The 25,192-nt window shown below is 43.2% G+C and overlaps 1 protein-coding gene across 5 annotated transcripts in view; it reads right to left on the bottom strand.

Annotated features, from left to right (window-relative positions):
* Positions 1-25,192, bottom strand: part of LOC127000894 (arrestin domain-containing protein 17-like) — a 65,320-nt gene that overhangs the window by 39,346 nt on the left and 782 nt on the right. For all 5 annotated transcript variants that reach the window (XM_050865030.1, XM_050865018.1, XM_050865010.1 and 2 more), the window contains exon 2: positions 23,494-24,006. In XM_050865030.1, the coding sequence (XP_050720987.1) occupies positions 23,494-23,623 (130 nt within the window). In that variant the 5' untranslated portion in view covers positions 23,624-24,006. The remainder of the gene's footprint in view (positions 1-23,493; positions 24,007-25,192) is intronic.

Genomic DNA, 25,192 nt, shown 5'->3' with positions numbered 1-25,192 from the left:
GTTGAAGTTCTAATGAGTGAGAAAAAGTCTTACAGTTACACGACACAGTTTCACGTCCATGTTACTTCATTGGCCAAACATTTGCGAACGGGTATTTACGGATGTGTCTCCCCCCTAAAGAATACAGTTGTCTATTCATTCACGTTGCGTTTGTATGTTGGATTAACTGGTTGTATCTGTGAAGCCTCTCCTCCCTCCCTCCCTCTCTCACTCTTCCTTCCTTCCTATCTTCCTTCCTTCCATTCTCTGCGTCTTCCTATCTTTTCCTTCCTTCCTTCCTTTCTTTCTTTCTTCCCTCCTTTTTTCCTTCCTTCCTTGCTTCATTTTTTCGTTTCTTCCTTCCTTCCTTCCTTCCTTCCTTCCTTTATTTATTTTTCCCTCCTTCGTTTGCTCATTCCTTCTTTCTTTTCTTTCTTATTTTCTTTCTTTTTCCTTCTTTCCTAATTCTTGCCTTCCTTTTCATGTTTTTTTTCCTCTTATATCACACACACACACACACACACACACACACACACACACACACACACACACACTAACGGGACCTTATTTGCCGTGCGACATATTACCAATTCAATTTCCTGTCATGCCTACGTGTGTACTATTCTTTTTTTTTTTTCCTCACCGCCAATAGTGTTCTGTGTATCCTGTCCGTCTGCCGCCTCTTCCTCCTTCTTCTTCTCTTTCTCCACCTTCTCTTTTTCCTCCCCCTCCCTATTCTCTTCTTGTACTTCTTGTTTTTGTTTTCGTTCCTCTTTTTTTCTTTTTCTTGATATTTTTGTTCTTGTCTTCATCTGTTTTCCTCTTTATATTCCTTACTATCTTCCGCAATCTCCTCCTCCTCCTCCTCCTCCTCTTCCTCCTCCTCCTCCTACTCTTCCTCCTCCTCCTCCCCGGTTGAAGCGATTGCATTCTCCTTATTGTTCAGAGAAATACTGTTGTGATTAAGAACATCTGGTGTTTTATCTATTATATCGCTTATAGGCCATTAACTTGACTTTCCCCAGAGGTAGACACTGAGTATATGCGTGCGTGAGTGAGTGAGTGAGTGCGTGCGTGAGTGAGTGAAAGAAGGAAGGAAATAACGAGTGAGTGAGAAAAGAATATGAAAGAAGAAGCATAGAAGAAAAAATGGAGAGGTAAAATAAAGGGAAAAAACTGAATAAACGTAAAGCAAAGAAAAAAAAGAAAACAGAAGAATGAAAAGATAAAAGTAAAGCAGAAAATGAAAAAAAAAAAAACGAAGTATGTGTAGTATGCGTGTGTGAGTGAGTGAATGAATGAGTACTGTGTATGTGAATAAGTGAGGGAGGGAGGGAAGGAGAGATGGATGGAGTGAATAAGAGAATGTATATGAGTGAGTGAATGAGGGAGGGATTAAGTAAGATAATACACGTGATAGTATGAATGAATGAATGAGAGAGAGAGAGAGAGAGAGAGAGAGAGAGAGAGAGAAAGCTAAAAAGAAAGGGAATGCAGGAGAGATAAGTAAAATGGAGAAAAAAAGAGGAAGTAGGAGAGAAAGGAAGCAAAGGAGAAAGAGATAGAAATGAGAAAGACAAATATCAAGAGAGAGAGAGAGAGAGAGAGAGAGAGAGAGAGAGAGAGAGAGAGAGAGAGAGAGAGAGAGAGAGAGAGAGAGAGACGGAGGAACTAAATACATACTTAAGTGAATGAAAATGGAAACGAGAGAAGGAGATGGAGATGAAAAAATAATGCATGCAAGTGAGTGCGTATGTGAGTGTGTGCGTGTGTTGCGTGCATGAGTGGGCCGACGAGTGTGTTCCGCAGTCGTGCTCGGCGGAGTAAGGAGTGTGTCTACCTGAGTGCCTTCCTTCCTACCTGCCCAATTAGGCGGCTCAGGACGTGTTTGCTTAGCGCTCCTTTACCCCTCACCTCTCTATTCCTTTATCCTGTTTTTTTCTCGACATCTTTTTACATTTGTTTTGCCTGTGAGTTATTTTATTTTATTTTATTCCCATTTTCTTTCTTTACTGTTATTTCTGATTATTTTCCTCCTTTTTTTTCTTTCCATTTTTCTTCGTTTTCTTTCCATTTTCTGTTTTACTTTTATCTTTTTATTCTTTTGTCTTTTCTTTTTTTTTTTTGCGTTTATTCAGTTTTTTTTTTCCCTTATTTTACCTCTCCATTTTTCTTCTATGCTTCTACTTTCATTTTTTTTTTCTTAATTTCTTCAGTTTTTTCCTTTACTTTTGTTTCGAATTACTTTCCCTTCTTTTTTCTCTTCACATTCTTCTTCTTTGCTTTTACTTCTACTTTACTTTCTCTTATTTTATTTCCTTTGCGTTTTCCTCCTTTGCTCTTACTTCCGGATTTTCTTTTTCTTTTCACATCCTTCTCCTCCTCTACTTTTCCTCACGTGTTTTCTCTTTCTTTTTCACGTTTTTTTTCCTTACATCTACGTCTGGATTTTTTCTCCTTTTTTCCTATCAATCTATTTCCTTTACTTTACTGGACTCATTTTCTCTTTTCTTCTCATCTTTCTTCATTACTTTTGCTGATGAATTCTTTTTAATCTTTTTTTCTTCCTCTTTTCTCTTTAACTTTCACTTCTGCATTCTTTATTTTTTTCCCTTCTGCTAGCTTTCTTGAACATCATCTACTTTCTACAACTATCTCATTACTACTTACAAAGACGTCATCCTCTTCACAATCAGTAACTTTTGTTATTTAGCCTACTCCTATTTTTTCCTTTCCACTTGTTTCCTCTTTTCCTTTGCTACGTATTTTCTTAACCCTTTACTATTTCTTCAACATCAGCTATTTTCTACAACTATCTAATTACCACTTACAAAGACGTCATTCTCTTCACAATCAGTAACTTTTATTTAGCCCACTCTTATTTTTTTTTCTTTCCACTTGTTTCCTCTTTTCCTTTGTTTCGTATTTTCTTGACCCTTTACTATATTTGTCGATATTCTTTTAAGTTCTTGCATTTTCATCCCGCTCTCTACAATCAACAGTTTTCCCTTCAGTACACTCCTTCATATATTTCTTATTTTACTTCCTTCGCAGGGCCGGATTAAGCTGGTGGGAGGCCTGGGGCCTACTCTGGTGGGAGGCCCCCTTTCCAACTCCCATTGCATACACCACAAACTAAAGTCTAATTAATCTAATGGCCAAAATAGTGCAATACTAATTAGGTCGGTTTTATTTAGGAAACACTACAATGGGACTATTCTTCCGATTATCAATATCCATAAATTCAAAATAAAATACAATGGGACTATTCTTCCGATTATCAATATCCAAAAATTCAAAATAAAATACAACGGGACTATTCTTCCGATTATCAATATGCATAAATTCAAAATAAAATACAATGGGACTATTCTTCCGATTATCAATATCCATAAATTCAAAATAAAATACAATGGGACTATTCTTCCGATTATCAATATCCAAAAATTCAAAATAAAATACAACGGGACTATTCTTCCGATTATCAATATGCATAAATTCAAAATAAAATACAATGGGACTATTCTTCCGATTATCAATATCCATAAATTCAAAATAAAATACAATGGTACTACCCGTGATGGCGTCAATATAACATGAATCAGTCTGGGAAGGAGTAAATGGCAAGAATATAATACAAGCAGGGCCCGGCTACTCACCCCAGCCGCCGCACTTCTCTTCAAAGTGTTGTTTACATGACTCTTTGCAACGGGATTACAAATACAAGTCATTATCAAATACAGTTTTACTCCTTATTAAAGCTCCCTAAAACACTTCCGCAACGTGAATTATAATTTTATGTTTAGAATCACACTACCAGAGTAACCAGACTCCAAACTTGGTGCATTATTACATTTTTTTTAGATACAGTAACCAATGATACAGTCGACAACACTAAAATAGTCGCCACTGCACTAATGTCGCCACGCCTCATATTATTATAATTTATACTAACTAAAACAGCACTTAAATAACTTACTTCTGAGAAACTGTGATACAATTTTTTTTTAATAAATGTAACAACGTGTAAGCTGTATGTGCATGTATTTAATTATTTTCATACTGTTATAATATCAACAATAAGCTATTACTACTACTATTTTTACTATATGGGCCCTGTTTTGCGCCTTCGTGTATATAGATATAGAGGACCATTCCGCCAACGACCTCATTTTTTTTAAGCCACGCAGAAGACATATGCAAATACAGTAATACTTGTCTTTGTATTTCTATATAATAATATTAATAATAAAAATGACAATAATATCAACAATAAACAATTACTACTACTATTATTATTACTAAAAATATGATAAATAGGGGACCAGTGAACCTTCCTAGCTGTATATAGATATAGAGGACCATTCCGCCAACGGCCTCAATTTCTTGGAAGCCACGCAGAAGACATATGCAAATACTTGTCTTTGTATTTCTATATATTAACATTAGTAATAAGAATGACAATAATGAATGTTGAAATGTGTAGATGGCGCCACTATAAACCCGGGGATACAAAACCTACGCCTGCTTCCCTGGACTGTCCAGGGAAGCAAAAGAAAAAAAATCGGGGAAATGTTTTATTTTTTTTGGTTTTAATGGTTTAATTAACATTAACATCACACAGCTGGGCCAATTCTCTCTTATTGTCGTAAGAGAAAATGGACCATCCAAATTGCATGGATTACCATGGTAACAAAAGAAAGGAAAACGTGCAGGCACTTGACTACATGGTACTGACACTCGTTTAGTTATGATTACAATACTAACCTTATTAAATCAAAATGTATTGTTTAAATTGGTGGGAGGCCCCCTGTATTGTTTAAATTGGTGGGAGGCCCCCTCTTGGTGGGTGGCCCGGGGCCCTGGCCCCTTGGCCCCCCCCCTTGATCCGGCCCTGTTCCTTCGCTCTTTTCTCTTCTCTTCCACGTCATCTTTCCTTTAGTTTCCTCTGAATTGCCTCCTCCACAACCTCTTATTTTTCCTCTCCGTTTTTTGGGTTTATTGTTTTCTTTCCTCTGTTGGCTTTTCCTCTTCCCTTCCTTCAGCGTTCAGTCCTTTCTTCCTTCCCTCCTTCCTTCCTTCCTTACCTCCTTCAGTCTTCCCATTCTCCCTCTCATGTCAGGCTCGTTCAAGAAGTGGCAGGGAGTTTAATATGCACAAAGTCAACACCTATTGCAAGAAGAGTAACAACAATAATAACAACAACTACTAAAACGAAAACAACAACGAGAGCAAGAATAATAACATTCAAATTGCGAGTATTTCCGGCAACATTACAAAAAAAAAAAATTATGGACAAAAATCGTTCACTTCCTTTCCCCCCAAAAGGAAAAGGAAAAATATCGTGGATCTGCGTAATCAGAAATGCGAAATCTGGGTGACCTCGATATACCTGTGACGTAACGAAGGAAAGAAGGCAGGTGTGTGTGTGTGTGTGTGTGTGTGTGTGTGTGTGTGTGTGTGTGTGTGTGTGTGTGTGTGTGTTTAATGAGTGGTGATTTTTTGTTTGTCTTGCTAAATGCAGGAGTATATATTACACATTCAGGCAAACACACACACACACACACACACACACACACACACACACACACACACACACACACACCGTCTTGCTTTCATTACGTCACACAGGTACATCGAGGTAACCAAGCTTTCGCATTTCTGATATCGCCGACCCCCGATTTTTACCTTTTTTCTTGGGGGGAGGCTGGAAGAGGAGTATTTAAAGCCCTCTAGAAAAGAACAACGCTCCGTGGTACTGTGGACTATCGCGCTCAAACTATCACCCGGCAAGTTGAGGTTCACGCACCGCTCAGACCGAAACGTGGAGAGTCAACAAAGAGGTGCTAAAAGAAGTGGAATTAACGAGTACAGAAATGGAGAAGTAGGAGGAGGAGGAGGTTGAGGACGAGGATGAAGGCGAGAAGGAGGAGGAGGAGGACCATAAAACATAATGACTTGAGGAGCAGGTTGAGAGGATTATTCATCACTTTAGAGGCCTATTATATTCTTTCTTTGGGTTTATGCTGCAGGCGTTAGGGAAGAACCGAGAAGCAAGAAGACTCCTCCCAACCCACTCCTGTCCTCCTCCCTCTCCTGCCTGTGGTAAATTAAACATGAGAATTTGAATGTATACCTGTTAAAGAAGTTACATATAAGTTAACGTAGGAAAGGCGAGATGTGAAATGTAGCCTTCTTTTGCTACGATGTTTCAAAGTGGTCATTGATTTGATTTGTCACGGAGAGTTTAGAGGATTTGTATCTGTTGGGAAAGAGTTTACCTACTCATTCATACATGTGACTAAATCGTTGAAGAATCCGTATAATAATAAAATAAACTTATCTTATGGAGTTGGTAGTGTTAATATTCTTGGTATTGTTAATTGTTTCTACACTCACTACATACAAGAGCAGTTTATTTCATCACTTCCTCAACCGACAACTCATTCTAGCGATCACCAGCTCTATTGCTAAATCCTACTGTCAAATGGAGGTAGGTCTATCGGTGGTATTGTCAACCGTCCATGCACTCACCACACACACACACACACACACACACACACACACACACACACACACACACACACACACACACACACACACACGAGTTTATTCCGCCGCTAAATCCACAAGCCCCTTTTTCTAGTCTTTAACAACTTCAGATTTCTTTTTTTTTTCCTGCAATCACCGAACCGTTATTCTTATCGACATGATGGTTTTAATTTCAGTGCAAAAACGTCGAATCCTGAGAGTTCTCAAACGTGTGCAGAAACTTGAAAATCAGGATCAGTTATTCACTTGTTCCGCTTCTTTACGACGGAATGGGATTAAGAACCGTAACTCCTTCATGGTGAGATTCGGAACCAGAGGAGGGAGTTAATTATTTGCAACGTGCTGCTGTATTTATGAATGATCTTGTTGCCCTTTTGTGATGAGGGAACCAGTACGTCACTGGGTATTGGTGATGAAGATTTATTGTGATAGAATAAGTAATAGAATAAGAATGAAAAAATAATGAATAATAGGAGTAGGAGTAGGAGGAGGAGGAGGAGAAAGAGGAAGAGGAGGAAGATAAATAATAAACTGAGGAAAACGACATAATGATAACGATAAAGAAGAAATAAAAGAGGAAGAAGAAAAATCAGAAAAAAATAGAAAAGATAATAAAAGAACACAAAAGATAAAGAAGAAAGAAGAAAGGAAAGGAGAGAAAAGAAGAAAAGAAGAAAATAAAGAAGAGGAAAAAGAAGGAGATAAAGAAAACGGAAGAAGACAATAAAAATGAAAGACATACATTAGCAAAAAATAACAATAACAACGATAGTAAATAATGTAGCCTATAACTATCACTTCAGCTAAAACACACACACACACACACACACACACACACACACAATACAGTCGATCAAGGAAACAGAGACGCAGCAGAGATTAGAAAAGCATTATTAGGTAAGCTCCTCCCCTCCCCCCCCTCCCCCCTTACCACCCTCCCTCCCCGTGTCAGCGTCAACACAGAACAATCTAGAGAGAGAGAATGAAACGTCCCTCTCCGTCACTCTTGGCTTGTGTTGTGTTGAAAGACTTGCTGGGAGGGCGGCCCGTGTGTTGTGTTGTGCTGCAGGGCGTGACTCTGCTGCTGTCTGAAGGTGGTGGTGGTGGTGGTGGTGAGGAGGAGTAGGAGGACGATGGCGAAGGAGAAGAGGAAGTTAAAGAGGAAGAAGAAAAAGAAGAAGAGGAATAAGGACGTGGGGAAAAGAAAAAAAAGAGAAAGAAAAAGAAATGAAGAAAAAGAGAAAAAAAGAAAAAGAGTAAAGAGGAAACGAAGAGGAAATAGAAATAGAGGAAGAGGAAATGAAGAAGAAAAAGGAGAAGAAAAGGAGGAAGAAGAAAAAGTAAAAGATAAGAATGAGGAGAAAGAAGAAGAAGGAGAAGAAGAAGAAGAGGAAGAAGACGAAGAAGAAGAAGAAGAAGAAGAAGAAGAAGAAGAAGAAGAAGAAGAAGAAGGGTATGAGAAAACACAAACAGACAGTCGTGTTGATGTTGGTAAATAAGAGAAATTAAAAAAAAATTAAAAAAGCTAAGCGAAGAAAACAAAAAACAAAGTATAATAGATAATAAGAACAAATATTTACGAACACGAAGAGGAATGGGCAAGAGGAAATTAACAAAGAAAGAGAAAGTGAGAAGCAGTCAAGAGGAAAAACCAGCAAAAAAAAAAAATAATGGAAAAAAAACATGGTGAGGATAAATATAATATGCATTCAAGGACGACGTGCAAGATTTTAATAATGATAATAAAGAGGAGGAGGAGGAGGTGGAGGGAAAAATAACGTAAAGGTGGAAGAGAGAACAAAGACTCGGAAAACTTTGAGAAATTTTATGTTTTTGTTATTATTATTATTATTATTATTGTGTTGTTGTTTTTGTTGTTACTACTACTACTACTACTACTACTACTACTACTACTACTACTACTACTACTGCCACTACTACAACTACGAATGCTTCTTCTACTACTTTAATATCCTCCTCCTCCTCCTTCTCCTCCTTCTCCTCCTCCTCCTCCAACTCCTCCTCCTCCTCCTCTCCTCCTCCTCCTATTCATCATCATCATCATCATCATCACCATCGCTTTTTTTTAACACCTGTCACCTGTTAGCCTCAGGACCGTCCCGCCCACCTGCAGCCGCGTGGGAGTCCCTCGTCCTTGTCCTTATGTGGCCTTGCTCAGGGAGGCAGATTTAGGGGGTACGGAGGGGAGGGCAGGGAGGGAAAGGAGGGACGGTGGAGGGTGGAGTTTGGTGGACCTGATAAGGGAGGGGGAAGGGGAAGGGGGAAGGTTATAATGAGATGAGAAGGGGAATGATAAAAAGAGGGTGAGGGGAATAAGGAAGAGGAAGGGGAGAGGGGGAAGGGGAGGATGAAATGACAAGCTTATGAGTGTGAGGAATGGAAGAAGAGGAATGATAAATGGGAAGGAGGGAAGACGAAGGGGAAGAAGGAAAAGGAAGGGGAGAGGAAGGGTAGAATGATATGTGATAAGGGGAGGAAAGAAGAGGAAGGGGAGGGGAAAGGGAGAGAATGAGATGGCAAACTGCGAGTATAGGAATGGAGGAATGGGAATGATAAGGGGAGACTGAGGGAAAGAAGAAAGAGAAAGGAGAAAGGAAAAGGGTAGAATGAGATGAGACCAGTGAATGAGTGTATGAGGAATGGTGGAAGGAGATTCATAGGGATAAGGAGTGATAAGAGAAGGAGGGAAAGGGGAAAAAGAAGTAAGAAGAGGGGAAGAGGAAGCAATAAGACTGACGAGATAGAGGAAGAGGGGAGAGGGAGGAGCTGTTGTAAGTCGAGAGAGGGAGTGTGTGAGGGGGAGGAGGTGTTGCTTAGATAGAGAAGGGGGAATGGAGGAGGGAGGGAAGGAAGGGGGAGGGAGAAGGGAGGGGAAGTAAGGGGAAGTTCAGAGGTTGCCAAGTAGATGTATATAATGTCAAGGCTGAAATACGCCTCGTTGATTATGAAGAACAAGACAGTGTGTTTGAGAGAGAGAGAGAGAGAGAGAGAGAGAGAGAGAGAGAGAGAGAGAGAGAGAGGCCTATTGTCTTATTCAACGTTATTTTCCAGAAAGAATGCATCACTGACCCATTTAAGTAACAAAGATAAGTTCTAGACCCTCACCCACCCACCCCAAAAAAAAATATATATAAGCTGAATAACGTATAAAAGCTTGAAGACCACTCGACACATATTTCCTTCTGTAACTCCTTAAAAAATACAAACACAGACACAAACCTCAAACATCCTTCCTTTTTTTTTCTCGCTTCAAATCACTCTTTATCTCTTTCCCTCCATCTTTATCTTCCTTCCTTCTGTCTTCCTCCATCCATCCCTCTTCCCTTTCTTAATCAACTGCCTCACATCAAGTCCCAGAAATCCTAATAATAATAATAATGAGCAACCTTACCAAAACACACACAAAAATAACACACACAAGAAAACACAAAAACACACTAAAAACAAAAAACTCAAAAAAACACAAGAAACACACACACAAAAAAAACACAAAAACAAAAAACAAAAAAACAATCCCCCTTCCCTTCCGTCTCCCCCGCACACAACCCCCTTCCTTCCCCTCTCCCCTCCCCACACACAAACACACAAAGCGTCACCATAATGGCCTTTCTTCCTCACTGCAGACAAGTAATTATAACCATCCACAGTTTCCCTCTCAGTCAGTCAGTCACCTGTTACCGCCGTACTTTCTTTTAGTGTCGCCCCAAAAACTCACCCGCCGCGTCAGAAGAACTTTTAACGGGCCGGTCCTGCTGCTCTTCTTCTTTTCCTTATTTTTACGTCTGTGGCTGCAGTAGTGGTGGTGGGTGAAGGGGGAAAGTTATGTGGGTGTACGGGTGGGCGGGTGAGGTGAAGGGAATGGTTTATGTGTGGTCGAGATGATAGGTAGTAACAGGGTAGTAGTAGTAGTAGTAGTAGTAGTAGGAAGAGGAAGTATAGTTGTAGGGCGGTTAGAAAGCGAGAGAGAGAGAGAATAAAACTTTACTGCTGCGGTTGAGAATATGAAAGGAAAACAAGATATCAAGAAGAATCGGGGTAGTAGTAAACTAGTCAGAGTAGTAGTAGTAATAGTAGTAGTAGGAGCCGTAGAAGTAGCAGAAGGGGATTAGAAAGCGAGAATCAAATATCACTGGCGTGGCTGAGGCTCTAAGTGAAAACAAGAATGTATTAATAAGAATCGGAGTCTAGGCAGTAGTAGTAGTAGTAGTAGTAGTAGGAGGAGGAGGAGGAGGAGGAGGGGGCGGAGTAGAAGTAGAAGTAGTAGCAGGGGTGGATTAGAAAGCGAGAGAGAACCAAACATTACTTTTGTGTTTGAGGACTGAAAAAAAAAAAACTATGTATGAAGAGTCGAAGTGTAGGCAGCAGTAGGCTAGTAGAAGTTTAGCAGTAGGAAGAGAAGTAGTAGCAGGGGTGGGTTAGAAAGCTAGAATAAATCATTGCTTCTGTGTTTGAGGACTGAAAAGAAAACTATGTATGAAGAGTCGAAGTGTAGGCAGCAGTAGGCTAGTAGGAGAAGTATAGCAGTAGGAAGAGAAGTAGTAGCAGGGGTGGATTAGAAAGCTAGAATCAATCATTACTTCTGTGTTTGAGGACTGAAAAAAAAACAATGTATGAAGGATCGAAGCGTAGGCAGTAGTAGGCTAGTAGAAGTATAGCAGTAGGAAGAGAAGTAATATCAGGGGTGGGTTACAAAGCTAGAATCAATCATTACTTCTTTGTTTGAGGACTGAAAAGAAAACTATGTATGAAGAGTCGAAGTCTAGGCAGTAGTAGGCTAGTAGAAGTATAGCTAGTAGGAAGAGGAGAAGTAATAGCAGGGGTGGGTTACAAAGCGAGAGAGAATCAGTTATTACTCCTGTTTTATGATCTGCAAGGAAAAACAATGGATCAAGAAGAATCGAAGTGCACGAAACCAGCCAGCGGGAGAGTGCAGCGGAAGCGTAGATGTAAAGAGAGCGAGCTAATGAGTGATCGGAGGATTGAGGCGTCAGATATCATTCCCTCATGAGCACACACTCACACCCATTGTTCCTCTGTGTACATTCACGGTGCGGTGCAGGCGGGGAGAACAAAACACACACACACACACACACACACACACACACACACAACTGATTGCCATGTGCGCCACCTGACAGAGATTAAAGGTGCCATTTGTTCGGAAATTATGGTTATCGTAAGTAAAAGTCGAGGGAGAGGAAGTAAACATGTGACAGATGATAAACGCCTGAGTGGTGGAGAGTGTGGGAGGGGCCGGCAAGGGAACGCCATCTGCCTTACATGTGCACAGCCTCCCTCTCTCTCCCGTGTGTTGTGTTGTGGTTTGAGTTTGGTAGCCGAGTTTTCCTGTTCACTTTCGGAATTCCTCCTTCCGCTCCCCCCCCCCCCCCTTCCTTTCACCCTCCCCCGCATCACCCAGCCTCACCTGCCTCACCTGCCCTTCCCGTGACAACTTTATTCATCACCAAAGTAACAAGTTCTCTTCTTAACTATCATTTTCTCTGCTTCATGTCTCTATGTTTGTGTTAATTAGTGCTCATGTGCAAGTTTGAAATTCGTTACACACACACACACACACACACACACACACACCTAGGACAGATAGATGCGTGCATTAGGAATAGATGCAGAAACATGAATTATGTCTCAGAATTCAATGGATGCAATTTCATCTGGGAATTCGAATTGTGACCCAAAACTACTTTCCCGTAATTTGAGACTGCTGCTGTCTTGCTTTATGTTTTTTTTCTTTTTTCTTGTGTGTGTATCCAGTGAAGTCTGGTGCAGAGAGCGATTTGGCATAGTGGGAGAGTATTAGTTCCGGAACGATCCGTCACGCAGTGCCCTCTGTGTCACGGATGCACGAACAGGAAAGACTGGTGTAGAGGGTTGTCCTAGGCCTCGGGGTTCTCGTGTGCATCGTGCGTTTCATCGTGGGACGCCGCTTATTACTAAAACAGTCGATCTCGAATTTAGCTTTTTTTTATGATTCGTGGCCATTCTGTGATCTTGGGAAAACTTTATCAATTCTTTAGAGTAAATGTAGACATCCATCCGTCTATCCTCCATTCGAATTTGACCTCTCTTGTGGCCACTCCTTGTGTTACTTGTGCAGGAGCAGCGATTAGCGGGCTCTTTTGTTTTCCCTTTGTTTATTGCCCTTGAGGTGTTTACTATAAAAAAAATCATATATTTCATTATTATTCTCTAAACCAATAGAATAGTAGTTGACCCTACATTTCCGTTTCCTCGAGTAACCACACGAAGAAGCCTTTCCTCCACAGCCCCGAGCTTAACAAATGTCGCCAGCATGGGAGGCCCGCCCCCGCCCCTCCCCGCCCCGCCCCGCCCCTCCTCACGGCACGGGAGGCGGCGCCGAGTCGTGCACTTGTCAGGGGCGGGCGCGGCACTGCTCCGGGGGCGTCACCGGGAGGGGGAAAAGCGACATTTCCTCGAGTGGGAGCAAAACCACGATTGCCTCACTGGTCGCAACGCTTCCTCCCTCTCACTTGTCGGCCGTCCCGCGTCGCCTCGAGAAATTAGGCAAAAATGTTCGCGCCATAAAATCCTCACCTGCAGGCAGCCATTAAGGTACTGCTTCTTTACCTTCTAACGTAGTCATTATTGTGGTACCGGAGGCTCGTGGTAGCTTCAGGTTTTGTAGTGACCCGCCAGAAGCAGAAAACCCCTAAAAGCCTTCTTGCTGAGGGGAGTGCCTATTTGGCGGAACACCGTTTTCAAGAGAGAATTTTCCAGAGTCGAATAAAAGATCTGACACGCGGCACCCGATCTCCATTTTAGGTCACGCTCCCTACCGTGTCACCGTCGTCATGACACACGCTTCTTTTCGTCCCCCAAGACCCCCAAAAGCAGCCAACTTACTGCCGCCTTCGTCACCCTCGCCGCCCGCCGCCCCTCGCCGCGTGTGTGAGAAAACTTTTTGCATTGCGTCATTTTTCGTCCCACAGCGAGGCTAGCGTGACGCGGCAAGGACTGCGACGCCGCGTGGGTGGACGGAAAGGCACTAGACAATCAGGTGGTGTGCCGAGGTAGGTGGTTAGGGATAGTTAAGGAGGCTGTTGTGCTGGAGGGCGATTGGGGAGGCACGACACACGCTTTGGTTATGTGCTGAGGTGAACGATGTGACTGTGTGAGGGTATTATGATGATGGCCGGCGAGGGAGGAGTCACGAAGCACTTGGATGGTGTGAGGGAGGTTGTGGTGTTGATGGGCGAGGTTGCAGTGGTGTGTTGGCGTGGTGGTGTGTCGTGGGTGTGCCGAGGAGGGCCACAGGTACAGGTGTGCTGGGCGTTGTCATGCAGTGATGGTGTTTGTGGACGTGAGGGAGGCCTTGTGTGTGTGTGTGTGTGTGTGTGTGTGTGTGTGTGAAACCAGTGAGAATTAAAAAAAACAAAAAACAAGAGTTCGTGAGTGAGTGGGTGTCTGTCTGTCTGTCTGTCTGTGTGTGTGTGTGTGTGTGTGTGTGTGTGTGTGTGTGTGTGTGTGTGTGTGTGTGTGTGTGTGTGTGTGTTTTAGTCTAACGTTACAATTCTAGCTTTATGGTGCTTTATGGTGAGTCTCAAGAGGTTGTGTTTTGTAATGACGAGGATACCAATAAAGTTACGAAATAGAAAATGTAAAAGTTTTCATGTGGCAATTTTGTAGTCTGGAAAACACACACACACACACAGCCAGACACTTGCTCACTCACTCACTCACTCATGTGTCTTTTATCGCTGAGGACATACACGGCTGAGGACGGTTGTCTCATTGCCGGGACGCTGATCTTGCCGCTGTTTTGTGGCCGTGAATACGAATGACGTACACACACACACACACACACACACACACACACACACAGTTATGTTTATGTTTACTCGGCTGAGGTGCACCAAATACTTTTCAAACGTTAAGAAAATATTTTACACCGCTGCAGGTAAAGCAAACAGGAAAAACAAACAGAAAAAAACATCTTTACTTCGAAGGACGCTGGCCACATATCTGCATTTCCTCTCCTGCTTTGTGTGTGTGTGTGTGTGTGCTTGTGTGTGTGTGTGTGTGTGTGTGTGTGTGTGTGTGTGTGTGTGTGTGTGTGTGTGTGTGTGTGTGTGTGTGTGTGTTTCAATCGGTGACGTAGAGCTGGCGGGCGGCGGGCTGACTGGACCTGTTCCACTTGCTGCAAGGCGGGATACCATGCCACGGTAGGGTGGTGCTTGTGTGTGTATGTGTGTGTGTGTGTGTGTGTGTGTGTGTGTGTGTGTTTCCGCGTTATGTCAATAGATTAACGGAAGAGAGAGAGAGAGAGAGAGAGAGAGAGAGAGAGAGAGAGAGAGAGAGAAAAGAAATGAAATAGAAATCTACTCCTCGCTTTCACTCGCTGTAAGAGGAGGCTGCAGCGGGTCGCCTCCGTTGTCGCTACCGCTGCCTTCATCCCCCCCCCCCTAAACCATCACCCCCACCACCGCCTCGACCAACCACCACCACCACCACCATCACATTTCGTCCTTCTCGTAATGCGGCAGACAAGACGTGGAGACTGACTGATGCCGCGCCGCCCGTCGAGGTCACAGCTCTGTCGACATGAGGATTTCCGACTCCCTCATGACTCGTCTCGCCGGAACACTCCTAAAATAACACTCCTTTTTCTTCCCGTTACAATACATGTGAACACGATGATTTTCTATTGTTATAAAATTGTTAGTCCGCTCAAACTTTCCCGTGGCTTATATTTAATTCAGCACGTTCAATGGGTTAGTGACTTCTTTGTATTCTTATGACTTAATTCACAAACTCTCCTACAGCATTTTTTTTTATATGACCCATTGAATGAATTAAAGTGATTCGCTTAATTCTTACAAGGAAATTTACTCACTCAAACTTTTCTACGCGTTGAATTAATTAAAGTAACAAGTCATCTCTGCTCATTTGAAGGACTTCTTAAAATTAATCCATTTTCACGACGGCAAGTAATTCTAGAGTCCTTCTGCCACTCGCCTTTCTATTTTTATAACTTATCCAAGGCACTACAGAGAATGTCACTTAACCATTATTGACAGTACTATGCTTTCTATCAGTTCCCATACATATCCAAGGACTTCATGGGCGAGAGAACAAATAAACGTAACCAAGGCACTACAGAGAACGTCACTTAACCATTTACCACACTTCTATGACATATATCAGTTCCCATACATATCCAAGGACTTCATGGGCGAGAGAGAAAAAAATAAATAAAAACTAACAAAACATTGGTTATCAAACTATCATTTCTGTCTTTACATTCTGCGGTTTTACTTTCTAGGATGGCAAATGCGGTACCTTGCAGACTAGATATTATGGTGGGGAAGATGATGATAGGGAAGGTGGTGGTGGTGAGGCTGGTGCGTGGTGGCGGTGGTGGCGGAGGGAAAGGACGGCGGATGCAAGGGGAGGGAAGTGGAGGTATTAAGAGGAAGGTTATTATTATTATTTGATGTGTCTCATGGTGGCGTGACTGATTGTGGTGATGGTGGTGGTGGCCGTGGAGACGTATAAGAAGTGGCGAGCTGGAGGAGGAAGAGGAGGAGGAGGAAGAGGAGGAGGAAGAGAAATGTGATGGATAACTGAGTACGCTGATGGAAGGAATTTCGTGGTGTGTGTGTGTGTGTGTGTGTGTGTGTGTGTGTGTGTGTGTGTGTGTGTGTGTGTGTCTCTCTCTCTCTCTCTCTCTCTCTCTCTCTCTCTCTCTCTCTCTCTCTCTCTCTCTCTCTCTCTCTCAGCTGTGGGTAAGGGGGTTGGGTCCTTCATTGTGGACTCAGGGTCTTGCGTGGGTGGGTGGGTGTGGCGACGAATATTATTGTGTTAACGATGTGGAAGAAAGGAACGTTCATTAAATATACTGCACAAAGACAACGAGAGGCTAGTGGTAGCAATTGATATGGTGTGTGTGTGTGTGTGTGTGTGTGTGTGTGTGTGTGTGTGTGTGTGTGTGTGGTCATTATTTGGTAAGATAATGACATAATGTTGAGAGAGCGTTTTACTAATTGCACATAACATTCCACTTGTCTTAACAGCACCCATATTAATGATGATGATAATGATAACACTAAAAATAATAATCATCATAATAGCAAGAGCAACAGAAGTAATGGCTGCTTTGTTGTCTCTCATAATACCACCACCGTCATCGTCATCACATTAATCGTCCTCACTCGCATAATCATCTATTTTTGCGATTTTTTTTTTTTGTTGTTGTCGACGTTTTTACTTGTCTTGTTATCATTGTACTCGGCATCGTCATCAACATCGCTCCTCTCATCTTTGTTACTATCCTTTTGAGTCATCGTAACTGGTCTTGATATCCATGTACTCGTCATCGTTGTCTTCGTGGTCGTCTTCCTCGTCATCGTTATTGTCTTTGTTATTGAAGTCATCGTAGCAACTGTCTGTTATCGTTGAACTCGTCACAGTCATCGTCATCATTACCTTTGTCATCATTATCTTTGTCGTCGTCTTGGGATCCTCGTAGCTGCTGTTTATGCTATCTCTGTAATCTCTTGTCGTCTTCTTCGTCCTCTTCCTCCTCGTCGTGGTCATCGTCGTGCTGGGGTCGTGGTCTCAGCGGTATGCGTGGACGAGGTGCTGGTTGGGTCCTGTCTCTCAAGGTGCCCCGTGACGTCACACTCTCCCCCCTCCCCCCCATCGCTCCCCCTCCCCCTTACCTCCCCTCGCCTCTCCTCCCCCACCTTGCCTGACTCAGACCTTCATTACCTGCAACTCCTCTTCCTCCTCTTCTCCCTCCTCCTCCTCCTACACCTTTTCCCTTTTCTTCATATCTGCTTTCGGTTTCTTCTGCTCCGTCTTTTTCTTTTTGGGTTCCTCCTCTTTTAATATTTTTTTTTTATCTTCCTCCTTCTCCTCATCGTCATCACTATCATTCTTTTTCATCTCTGTTTTCGTTTCTGTATTTCGGGGATCTTCCACTTTAAAAATCCTCCTCCTCTTCCTCTTACTCCTCTTTCTCATCATCTTTCTCCACCTCCTTCTCTTTCTTCTCCTCTTCATACCTGGTTTCGTTTTCTTCCTTTACTTTTCCAGATCTTCCACTCTCCGGAGATTTTCTTTTTTGCTTTATCTTCGTTCGTGATCAGTTCATTTCCCTTCTTACACTTCTCTGCGATTTCTAGTCATGCTTCCTTTCATGTACCTTCAATGTGGGGGATATTTAAGAAGACTCTCTCTCTCTCTCTCTCTCTCTCTCTCTCTCTCTCTCTCTCTCTCTCTCTCTCTCTCTCTCTCTCTCTCTCTCGTGATCTGTAACTCGTAGCCTATCATTATCTTCTGCGTGGTTATTTCTCGTCCATTTTTCTCGTATTGCCAAGATGTCCTCTTATGCTGCGGTTAATTCTTCTTTCGCAACGTGTCTTTGTCTGTAGGATGAAGGTCTCTCTCTCTCTCTCTCTCTCTCTCTCTCTCTCTCTCTCTCCTGCTCTGTCTCTTTCTTTCTCGTGTTTTTTTTTCTTTCGCTCTGAACACATTAATTCTCTCCTTTGTTCGTGATCCTCCAACCCTCCCCCTTCCTTCCTTCCGTCCCCCTGTCCTTTTTTCCCTTACCTGTTTCCTTTTTCTGTTTCTTATCCCATCTTTTTCATTTCCGTTTTCTCTCTCAAGTCCCCTTCTCCCCCTTCCTTCCCCCTATCCTTCTTTTCCCTCCCTGTCTCCTTTTTTTTCTGTTTCTTATCCCATCTTTTTCATTTCCGTTTTTTCTCTCAAGTACCCTTCTCCCTCTTCCTTCCCCCTATCCTTCTTTTCCCTCCCAATCTTCTTTTTTTCTGCTTCTTATCCCCTGTTTTTTTTTTATCTGTGTTTTCTCAAGTCCCCTTCCTTCCCCCTATCCTTCTTTACCCTCCCTATCTACTTTTTTCTGCTTCTTATCCTTTCATTTTTCATTTCTGTTTTCTCTCTCAGTTGTTCTTCCCTATTTCTAACCTGCAAGTACGTCCTCTTCTCATCCTTCTTTTCCCTCACCTGTCTACTTTTTTCTGCTTCTTATCCTTTCGTTTTTCCTTTCTGTTTTCTCTCTCAACTGTTCGTGTCTCCTTCTAACCCGCAAGTACGTCTCCTTCTCTCCCCTTTCCTTTTCCCTGTCCTTCTTTTCCTTGCCCTCCTCCTTTTTCTGCCTCTTATTCCATCTTTTTCCTTGGTGTTTTCTCTCTCAACACTTCTTGCCTGCGTCCAACCTGCAAATACGTCCCCTTCTCCCCCTTCCTTCTTTTCTTTAACCCTTCTCCTTTTTCTGCTTCTTATTCCATCTTTTTCCTGGGTGTTTTCTCTCTTAGACACTTCTTGCCTGCGTCCAACCTGCAAATACGTCCCCTTCTCCTCCTTTCCTTCCCTCTATCCTTCTTTTCCCTCTCTATCTCCTTTTTTCTGCCTCTTATTCCATCTTTTCCCTGGCTGTTTTCTCTCTCGACACTTCTTGCCTGCGTCTAGCCACAAGTAAATCCCCTTCTCACTCTCTTCTTTCCCCAGTGTGCTTTTTTCTCCTTGAGGGCGGAGCTGCCGAGACGAGAGACGGCTGCTCCCTCCTCCCCTAGACCTTGCTGCTCTTCCGCCCATTATGATGCGACGACTGGTGGAACAGAGTGCGAGGAAGTGGAGTTGGGGGGGTGGCGCATTTGTAGGTACTGATGGCGAAAGTTGCATAAAAGTGGCGCTGATGAGGATAAGGAGAGTCGTTATTCGGGGTAGTTTGCGAAATGCCTCGAAAATTCTTCCCGTCGGAGTCTCGTTATTCGGGGTAGTTTGCGAAATGCCTCGAAAATTCTTCCCGTCGGAGTCTCGTTATTCGGGGGAGTTTGCAAAATGCCTCAAAGATTCTTCCCGTTGGAGTCTCGTTATTCGGGGGAGTTTGCAAAATGCCTCAAAGATTCTTCCAGTAGGAGTCTCGTTATTCGGGGGAGTTTGCGAGATGCCTCAAAGATTCTTCCAGTAGGAGTCTCGTTATTCGGGGGAGTTTGCGAGATGCCTCAAAGATTCTTCCAGTAGGAGTCTCGTTATTCGGGGGAGTTTGCGAGATGCCTCAAAGATTCTTCCAGTTGGAGTCTCGTTATTCGGGGGAGTTTGCGAGATGCCTCAAAGATTCTTCCCGTTGGAGTCTCGTTATTCGGGGGAGTTTGCGAGATGCCTCAAAGATTCTTCCCGTTGGAGTCTCGTTATTCGGGGGAGTTTGCAAAATGCCTCAAAGATTCTTCCCGTTGGAGTCTCGTTATTCGGGGGAGTTTGCAAAATGCCTCAAAGATTCTTCCAGTTGGAGTCTCGTTATTCGGGGGAGTTTGCGAAATGCCTCAAAGATTCTTCCAGTAGGAGTCTCGTTATTCGGGGGAGTTTGCAAAATGCCTCAAAGATTCTTCCAGTAGGAGTCTCGTTATTCGGGGGAGTTTGCAAAATGCCTCAAAGATTCTTCCAGTAGGAGTCTCGTTATTCGGGGGAGTTTGCGAGATGCCTCAAAGATTCTTCCAGTAGGAGTCTCGTTATTCGGGGGAGTTTGCGATATGCCTCAAAGATTCTTCCAGTAGGAGTCTTGTTATTCGGGGGAGTTTGCGAAATGCCTCAGAAAATTCTTCCTTCAGGTTATATTCTTTGGCGTTTCTTGTAGTGTTCTAACTGTGCAGCGTCCGTTTCTTAAGGTGAAAGGCAGATCTAGGTTGTATTGGGAACGAGAGTAAAGAAGTAATGGTTTGTGCATGATGGCCTTGCAAATTTTTCCTCCATTCTGCTGCTTCTGTTCTTTCTTCTCCGCCTTCTCCTCTTCATTATTATTATTCTTCATCTCTGCTTTCGGTTTCTATATATTTTTTTTTTAGGGGATCCTCCACTATAAGAATCCTCCTCATCTTCCTCTTCCTCTTCCTTCTCTTCCTCCTTCTCTTCATCCCCTTCGAAATACAAAAAAAAATCGTCTCTGTAATTTCTTTGGTTCTGACTTCATATCTTTTTAGTGTTGGTGCTAATGGAGGATGTTCTCAGTCGTGGTGGTCGTTGTGATAGTGGAGATAATGAGTTGGATAGAATCACGCCTCTCACGCCTTCGCAAAAAAAATAATTCCTCTTTTGCGTCGTGTGCAGAGTGGGAGCGCCAGGCTGTACATCTTTCTGGCGGTGTGGCTGCGTACAAACGTGTTGAGGCTCGCACAATCGAAAGCAGTCAGTTATCATTAAGAAGCTGACACGTATCATTATGTCAGCTCTTTTAATTTAGGTCAGTGTGTAGAGATCAGGTTTCTTAACAGCAGAGGTCGCGCGCCAGTACTGGGTAGCGATAGACAACTCTCACTCTCGCTTCTTCCCCACAAGCACAAGTAGGTGAGTGAGTACCAGACGAAGGAAGGCACACAGGTCTTCGTAGTACTGTCTAGAAGCTTGCCGAAGGTGATGCATGGCTCGCAGTAATGGGAGCTTAAAGAACATCGATAGAGGAGCACCTACTGGACTTGTCTCTTTTTTCCTCCTTCTTGAGCCCCTTCTTCAGGTTTAATGTAGGGCTGTCAAGAAGTTTGCCAAAGATGATGCATGGGCCGCGGTGCTAAGAGCTTAAAGAACATTAACATAGAGGAACACCTACTGGATATGTCTTTCTTCGTCTTTCTCTCTCTCTTCATCTCTTCGTCTTGAGCCCCGCCCCTCCAATTGTGGTGGTGATGGTCAACAGAGACAAACGTAAAAAGAGACCTCCACCACCACCATCAAATAATCAGTATTTACATGTAATTTACAACTCTGATTCACTCTCGTCCGCCCTTTATGCTAATGTATGTTAGTGTGCGGACTCTTCCAACCTTGTGTTGTGTGAGGCTCGTGTTGCGTTTGTTGTTTCGGTGTCAGGTGTGTTGGTCAGGTGTGTTGTCTAGTGTGTTAATCAGCTGCGTTCCTTTGTTTGATAGGTGTGTTATAAGGTGTGTTAGTCAGGTGTGTCGTCTAGTATAATAAACAAAAAGAAAAAGTTGAAGAAAGCAAAAAAAGGGAACTAAAACATTTCCTGAAACACAAGGATAAGCGAACAGAAAACGAGTGAGAGTGTTGTCACGTGTGTTGTCTAGTGTGTTAATCAGCTGTGTTCCTTTGTTTGTTAGGTGTTTTATAAGGTGTGTTAGTCAGGTGTGTCGTCTAGTATAATTAACAAAAAGGTGAAGAAAAAAAAAAACTAAAACATTTCCTGGAACACAAGGATAAGCGAACAGAAAACGAGTGAGAGTGAGTGTTGTCAGATGTTCTATTCAGGTGTGTTGTCTAGACTCGAGTGACTAGTGAGGTGTGTTGGCTTTGTTTCATTATTAGTGTGCCGCCTCTTCCTCCCTTGTGTTGGCGTCGTTTCGTCAGGCAGGTGTGTAAGCCAGGCAGGTGAAGCGGCCTCACCCTCACCTTGGCTTCCTCGCAACCAGAGACCCGCCCGGCGCCCACACCCCCGCCACACAAGGCTCCATGGAAAGCTGCCGGGTAGAGAGGAGAGGTTCCTGGCGACTCTTACCTGTACCCCGATTTTCATTAGAGGCTCTGCTCTTTCCTGTCTCTCTCTCGCTCTTGGTTGTACTGTCGTTTTCTCCGAGTCAGGTCAAGCATGTTGGCTATTTTTGCGTGTCGTTGTTTGCCGTGTGTGTTTTCGGGGCGCGAGCAAGTGAACTTTCTCCTGATATTCTGCCCCTCGGTGAAATGACGACCGCGTGACCTTATCTCAGCCGTACAGCCTTGCCCGCGGCCTTTGTTTGGAGTTATCTAATGTTGCGACGCGGTTTAGAAACTCGGTGCATGCGGGAAACTCCGGAATATTCCCAAATCTCGAGGCATCACACCCGCACGCATACACACATACATACATGCACCCCCCCCCCTCCCTCCCCACACACATATTTCAAGTACCTTTCAGAAGTGATAGCAAAATAGGCGACGTAGAATTGACAAAGAGGGTTGCAAAATACACGAATTCCTCTGTTGCTGAAACCGGATGGAGGGAATTTCGGCATATTTTTGTTCCTATAAAAATGTGGGGTCAGAAAAATAATACGTAAAATAATACAGTGGTGAAGGTGACTGGATGTGTGGTGCTGGTTTCCTATGAGGTCAGAAAAAGAATACGTAAAATAATGCAGTGGTGAAGGTTACTGGATGTGTATTACTGGTTTCCGCGGTTATTCAGATGATATAAAAATAAAACAAATATTTGAAGACAGTCGTAAAACCTGTCTTAGACCAACGGAGAACAAGATAAACTCACTGGTTTCCGCGGTTATTCAGATGATATAAAAATAAAACAAATATCTGAAGACGGTCGTAAAACCTGTCTTAGACCAACGGAGAACAAGATAAACTCACTGGTTTCCGCGGTTATTCAGATGATATAAAAATAAAACAAATATCTGAAGACAGTCGTAAAACCTGTCTTAGACCAACGGACAACAAGATAAACTAAGTCAAATAAGAGAACGAGAAAGAAGTAAAGAACGGAGGAAAGGAAATAAATGAAAAAGCAAGAAATGGAGAAAGAAAGAAGGAAGGAGAGAAAATAACAAACAAAGAAAGGGAAGAGAGGCTGAAAGAAAAGGAGAGAAAGAAAAAAGTAAGAAAGAAGTATTGGGAGAAAGATAGAATGAAATAAAACAGCAAAAGAAAGCAAAAAAAAGGAAAAGGAGAAAACAACTAAAGAGAAAGAAAGAAACAAAAGACAGGAAGAAAAAACATACCGCAACAAAAAGACAAACTTAAAAAAAAAAATCTACATGCAAAACAAAAAAAAATGAAAAAACAAGAAAGTGAAAAAGAAAGAAAGAAGGAAAGAAAATAACGAAGAAAGGGAAGAAAGCCTGAAAGAAAAGGAGAGAAAGAGACAGAAAGAAAAAAACACCGCAACAAAGAAAAAAAAACATGCAAAAAAAAAAAAAAATGAAGAGCACCATCCGTCACACTCACCAAGCACCGAAGTGTCCTCCTCGAGCTCGACGATCACCCTGCCGGAGATGAAGTGGCCGGGGAAGTAGAGGAGGTTCGGGTTGTCGAAGAGGATCATAAACTTCTGTAACTTCCGTGCCATTGCGGGCATGTGAGGGGGGGAGGGAGGGGGAGCAGAGATGGGCGTCGACGAAGACTACTTGGTGGCTTGTGGTTGGGTTGTAGAAGTAGTTGTTGTAGTAGTAATTGTTGTTTTTGTAGTTGTATCTGGTGTTCTTGTTGTATTGGCTGTGGATGAGCTTATTATCCCTTCACCTCCACTCACAGTCACTTGTTTTTGTTCGTATATCCTTGGGTTCTAGGAAATCCTTAAGTTCTTTTTGTTTTCTTCACCTTTTTTTATGTTTATCAGCCTGTCCGTTTGTCCCAACAGTTCGTTTATATTGTTTTCCTTTAGATATATATTTGTCAGTTTTCTATTTCGTTTTAACACTATTCCTTCGTTTCTGGTGCCTCACTAAATCATCTCATAACCTAAAGAAAGCAAAATATTGAAAAGTTATTAAAGGAACAAAATGAATGTGTAACTTTTTTTTATTCAACAGTCACAACTTTTCGTCGCTCTACAACCCCAAACATGAACCGAGTTTTACCTGTCATGTTCGATTAAAAAAAAACTCATACCAATCATCATCACCACACTGTTCAGTCATCACGTTCACCACACCATTCACACCACAACAACCAGACAACATCACCATACCCCAGCTGTCACTATTCACCACCACCACTATTACTACTACTACTACTACTACTACTACTACTACTACTACTACTACTGCTACTATTACTACTACTACTACTTTCACCCCACCCCAAAATCGTCACCACCACCTCAACCACTTAACATCACCACATGCCCCCTATTGTCATCACCATCACGCCTACTTTTAATACTACCATGCTACTGTCACTTTCATCACCACCATCACCACTTTTAACATCACCCCGCCTCCCTTTCCACCTACTGTCACCACTACCACGCCCCCCACACTGTCACCACTATCACAAAGCCTGTCAACACAATCACACCCCGGTCATCTCATCACTACCTCAACCACTGTCACCCGCACCACCGTCCCCAGCCTCCACCATCACCACAATCAGCGCTAGTCTCACCACCCTCACCACACCACAGCCTCCTCTATCACCACCACCACAGTCAGCGCCAGCCACACCACCTCACCACATCCCTGCTTCCCCACCCCTACAATTACTGCAATCTTCACCACGTCCACACCAGCCCAGCCTCCTTCACTACCACCACAATCAGCACCACCCGTACCACGTCACCACACCACAGCCTCCACCACCACCACTGTCACCCTTACCACCTCACCACACCCCAGCCTACTCCACCTCCCCTCCCACCACCACTGTAAGTCTCACCGCCTCGCTCTCGCCGCCGCAGCAGCCATCACCGTAATGACATCGCGTTATAATTGGACCCAAAAACGCTTCCTCCGACACTACGAGAATGACATCATCGTGACCTTGAGCTGCGTGAGATGAAACTAATCGAGGCAATTACGGCGATGCAGGTTGGCGTGAAGGGTTACCGGAGCACAGAGGAGGAGGAGAAGGAGGAGGAGGAGGAGGAGAGGCGATGCATGCACACAGGAGGCCAAGGACACTGGAGAGAGGTGACAGGAAAAAAAAG

This window comes from Eriocheir sinensis, chromosome 2, assembly GCF_024679095.1.
Source record: "Eriocheir sinensis breed Jianghai 21 chromosome 2, ASM2467909v1, whole genome shotgun sequence".
Taxonomy (NCBI): domain Eukaryota; kingdom Metazoa; phylum Arthropoda; class Malacostraca; order Decapoda; family Varunidae; genus Eriocheir; species Eriocheir sinensis.
This window is presented reverse-complemented; position numbering and strand designations above follow the sequence as displayed.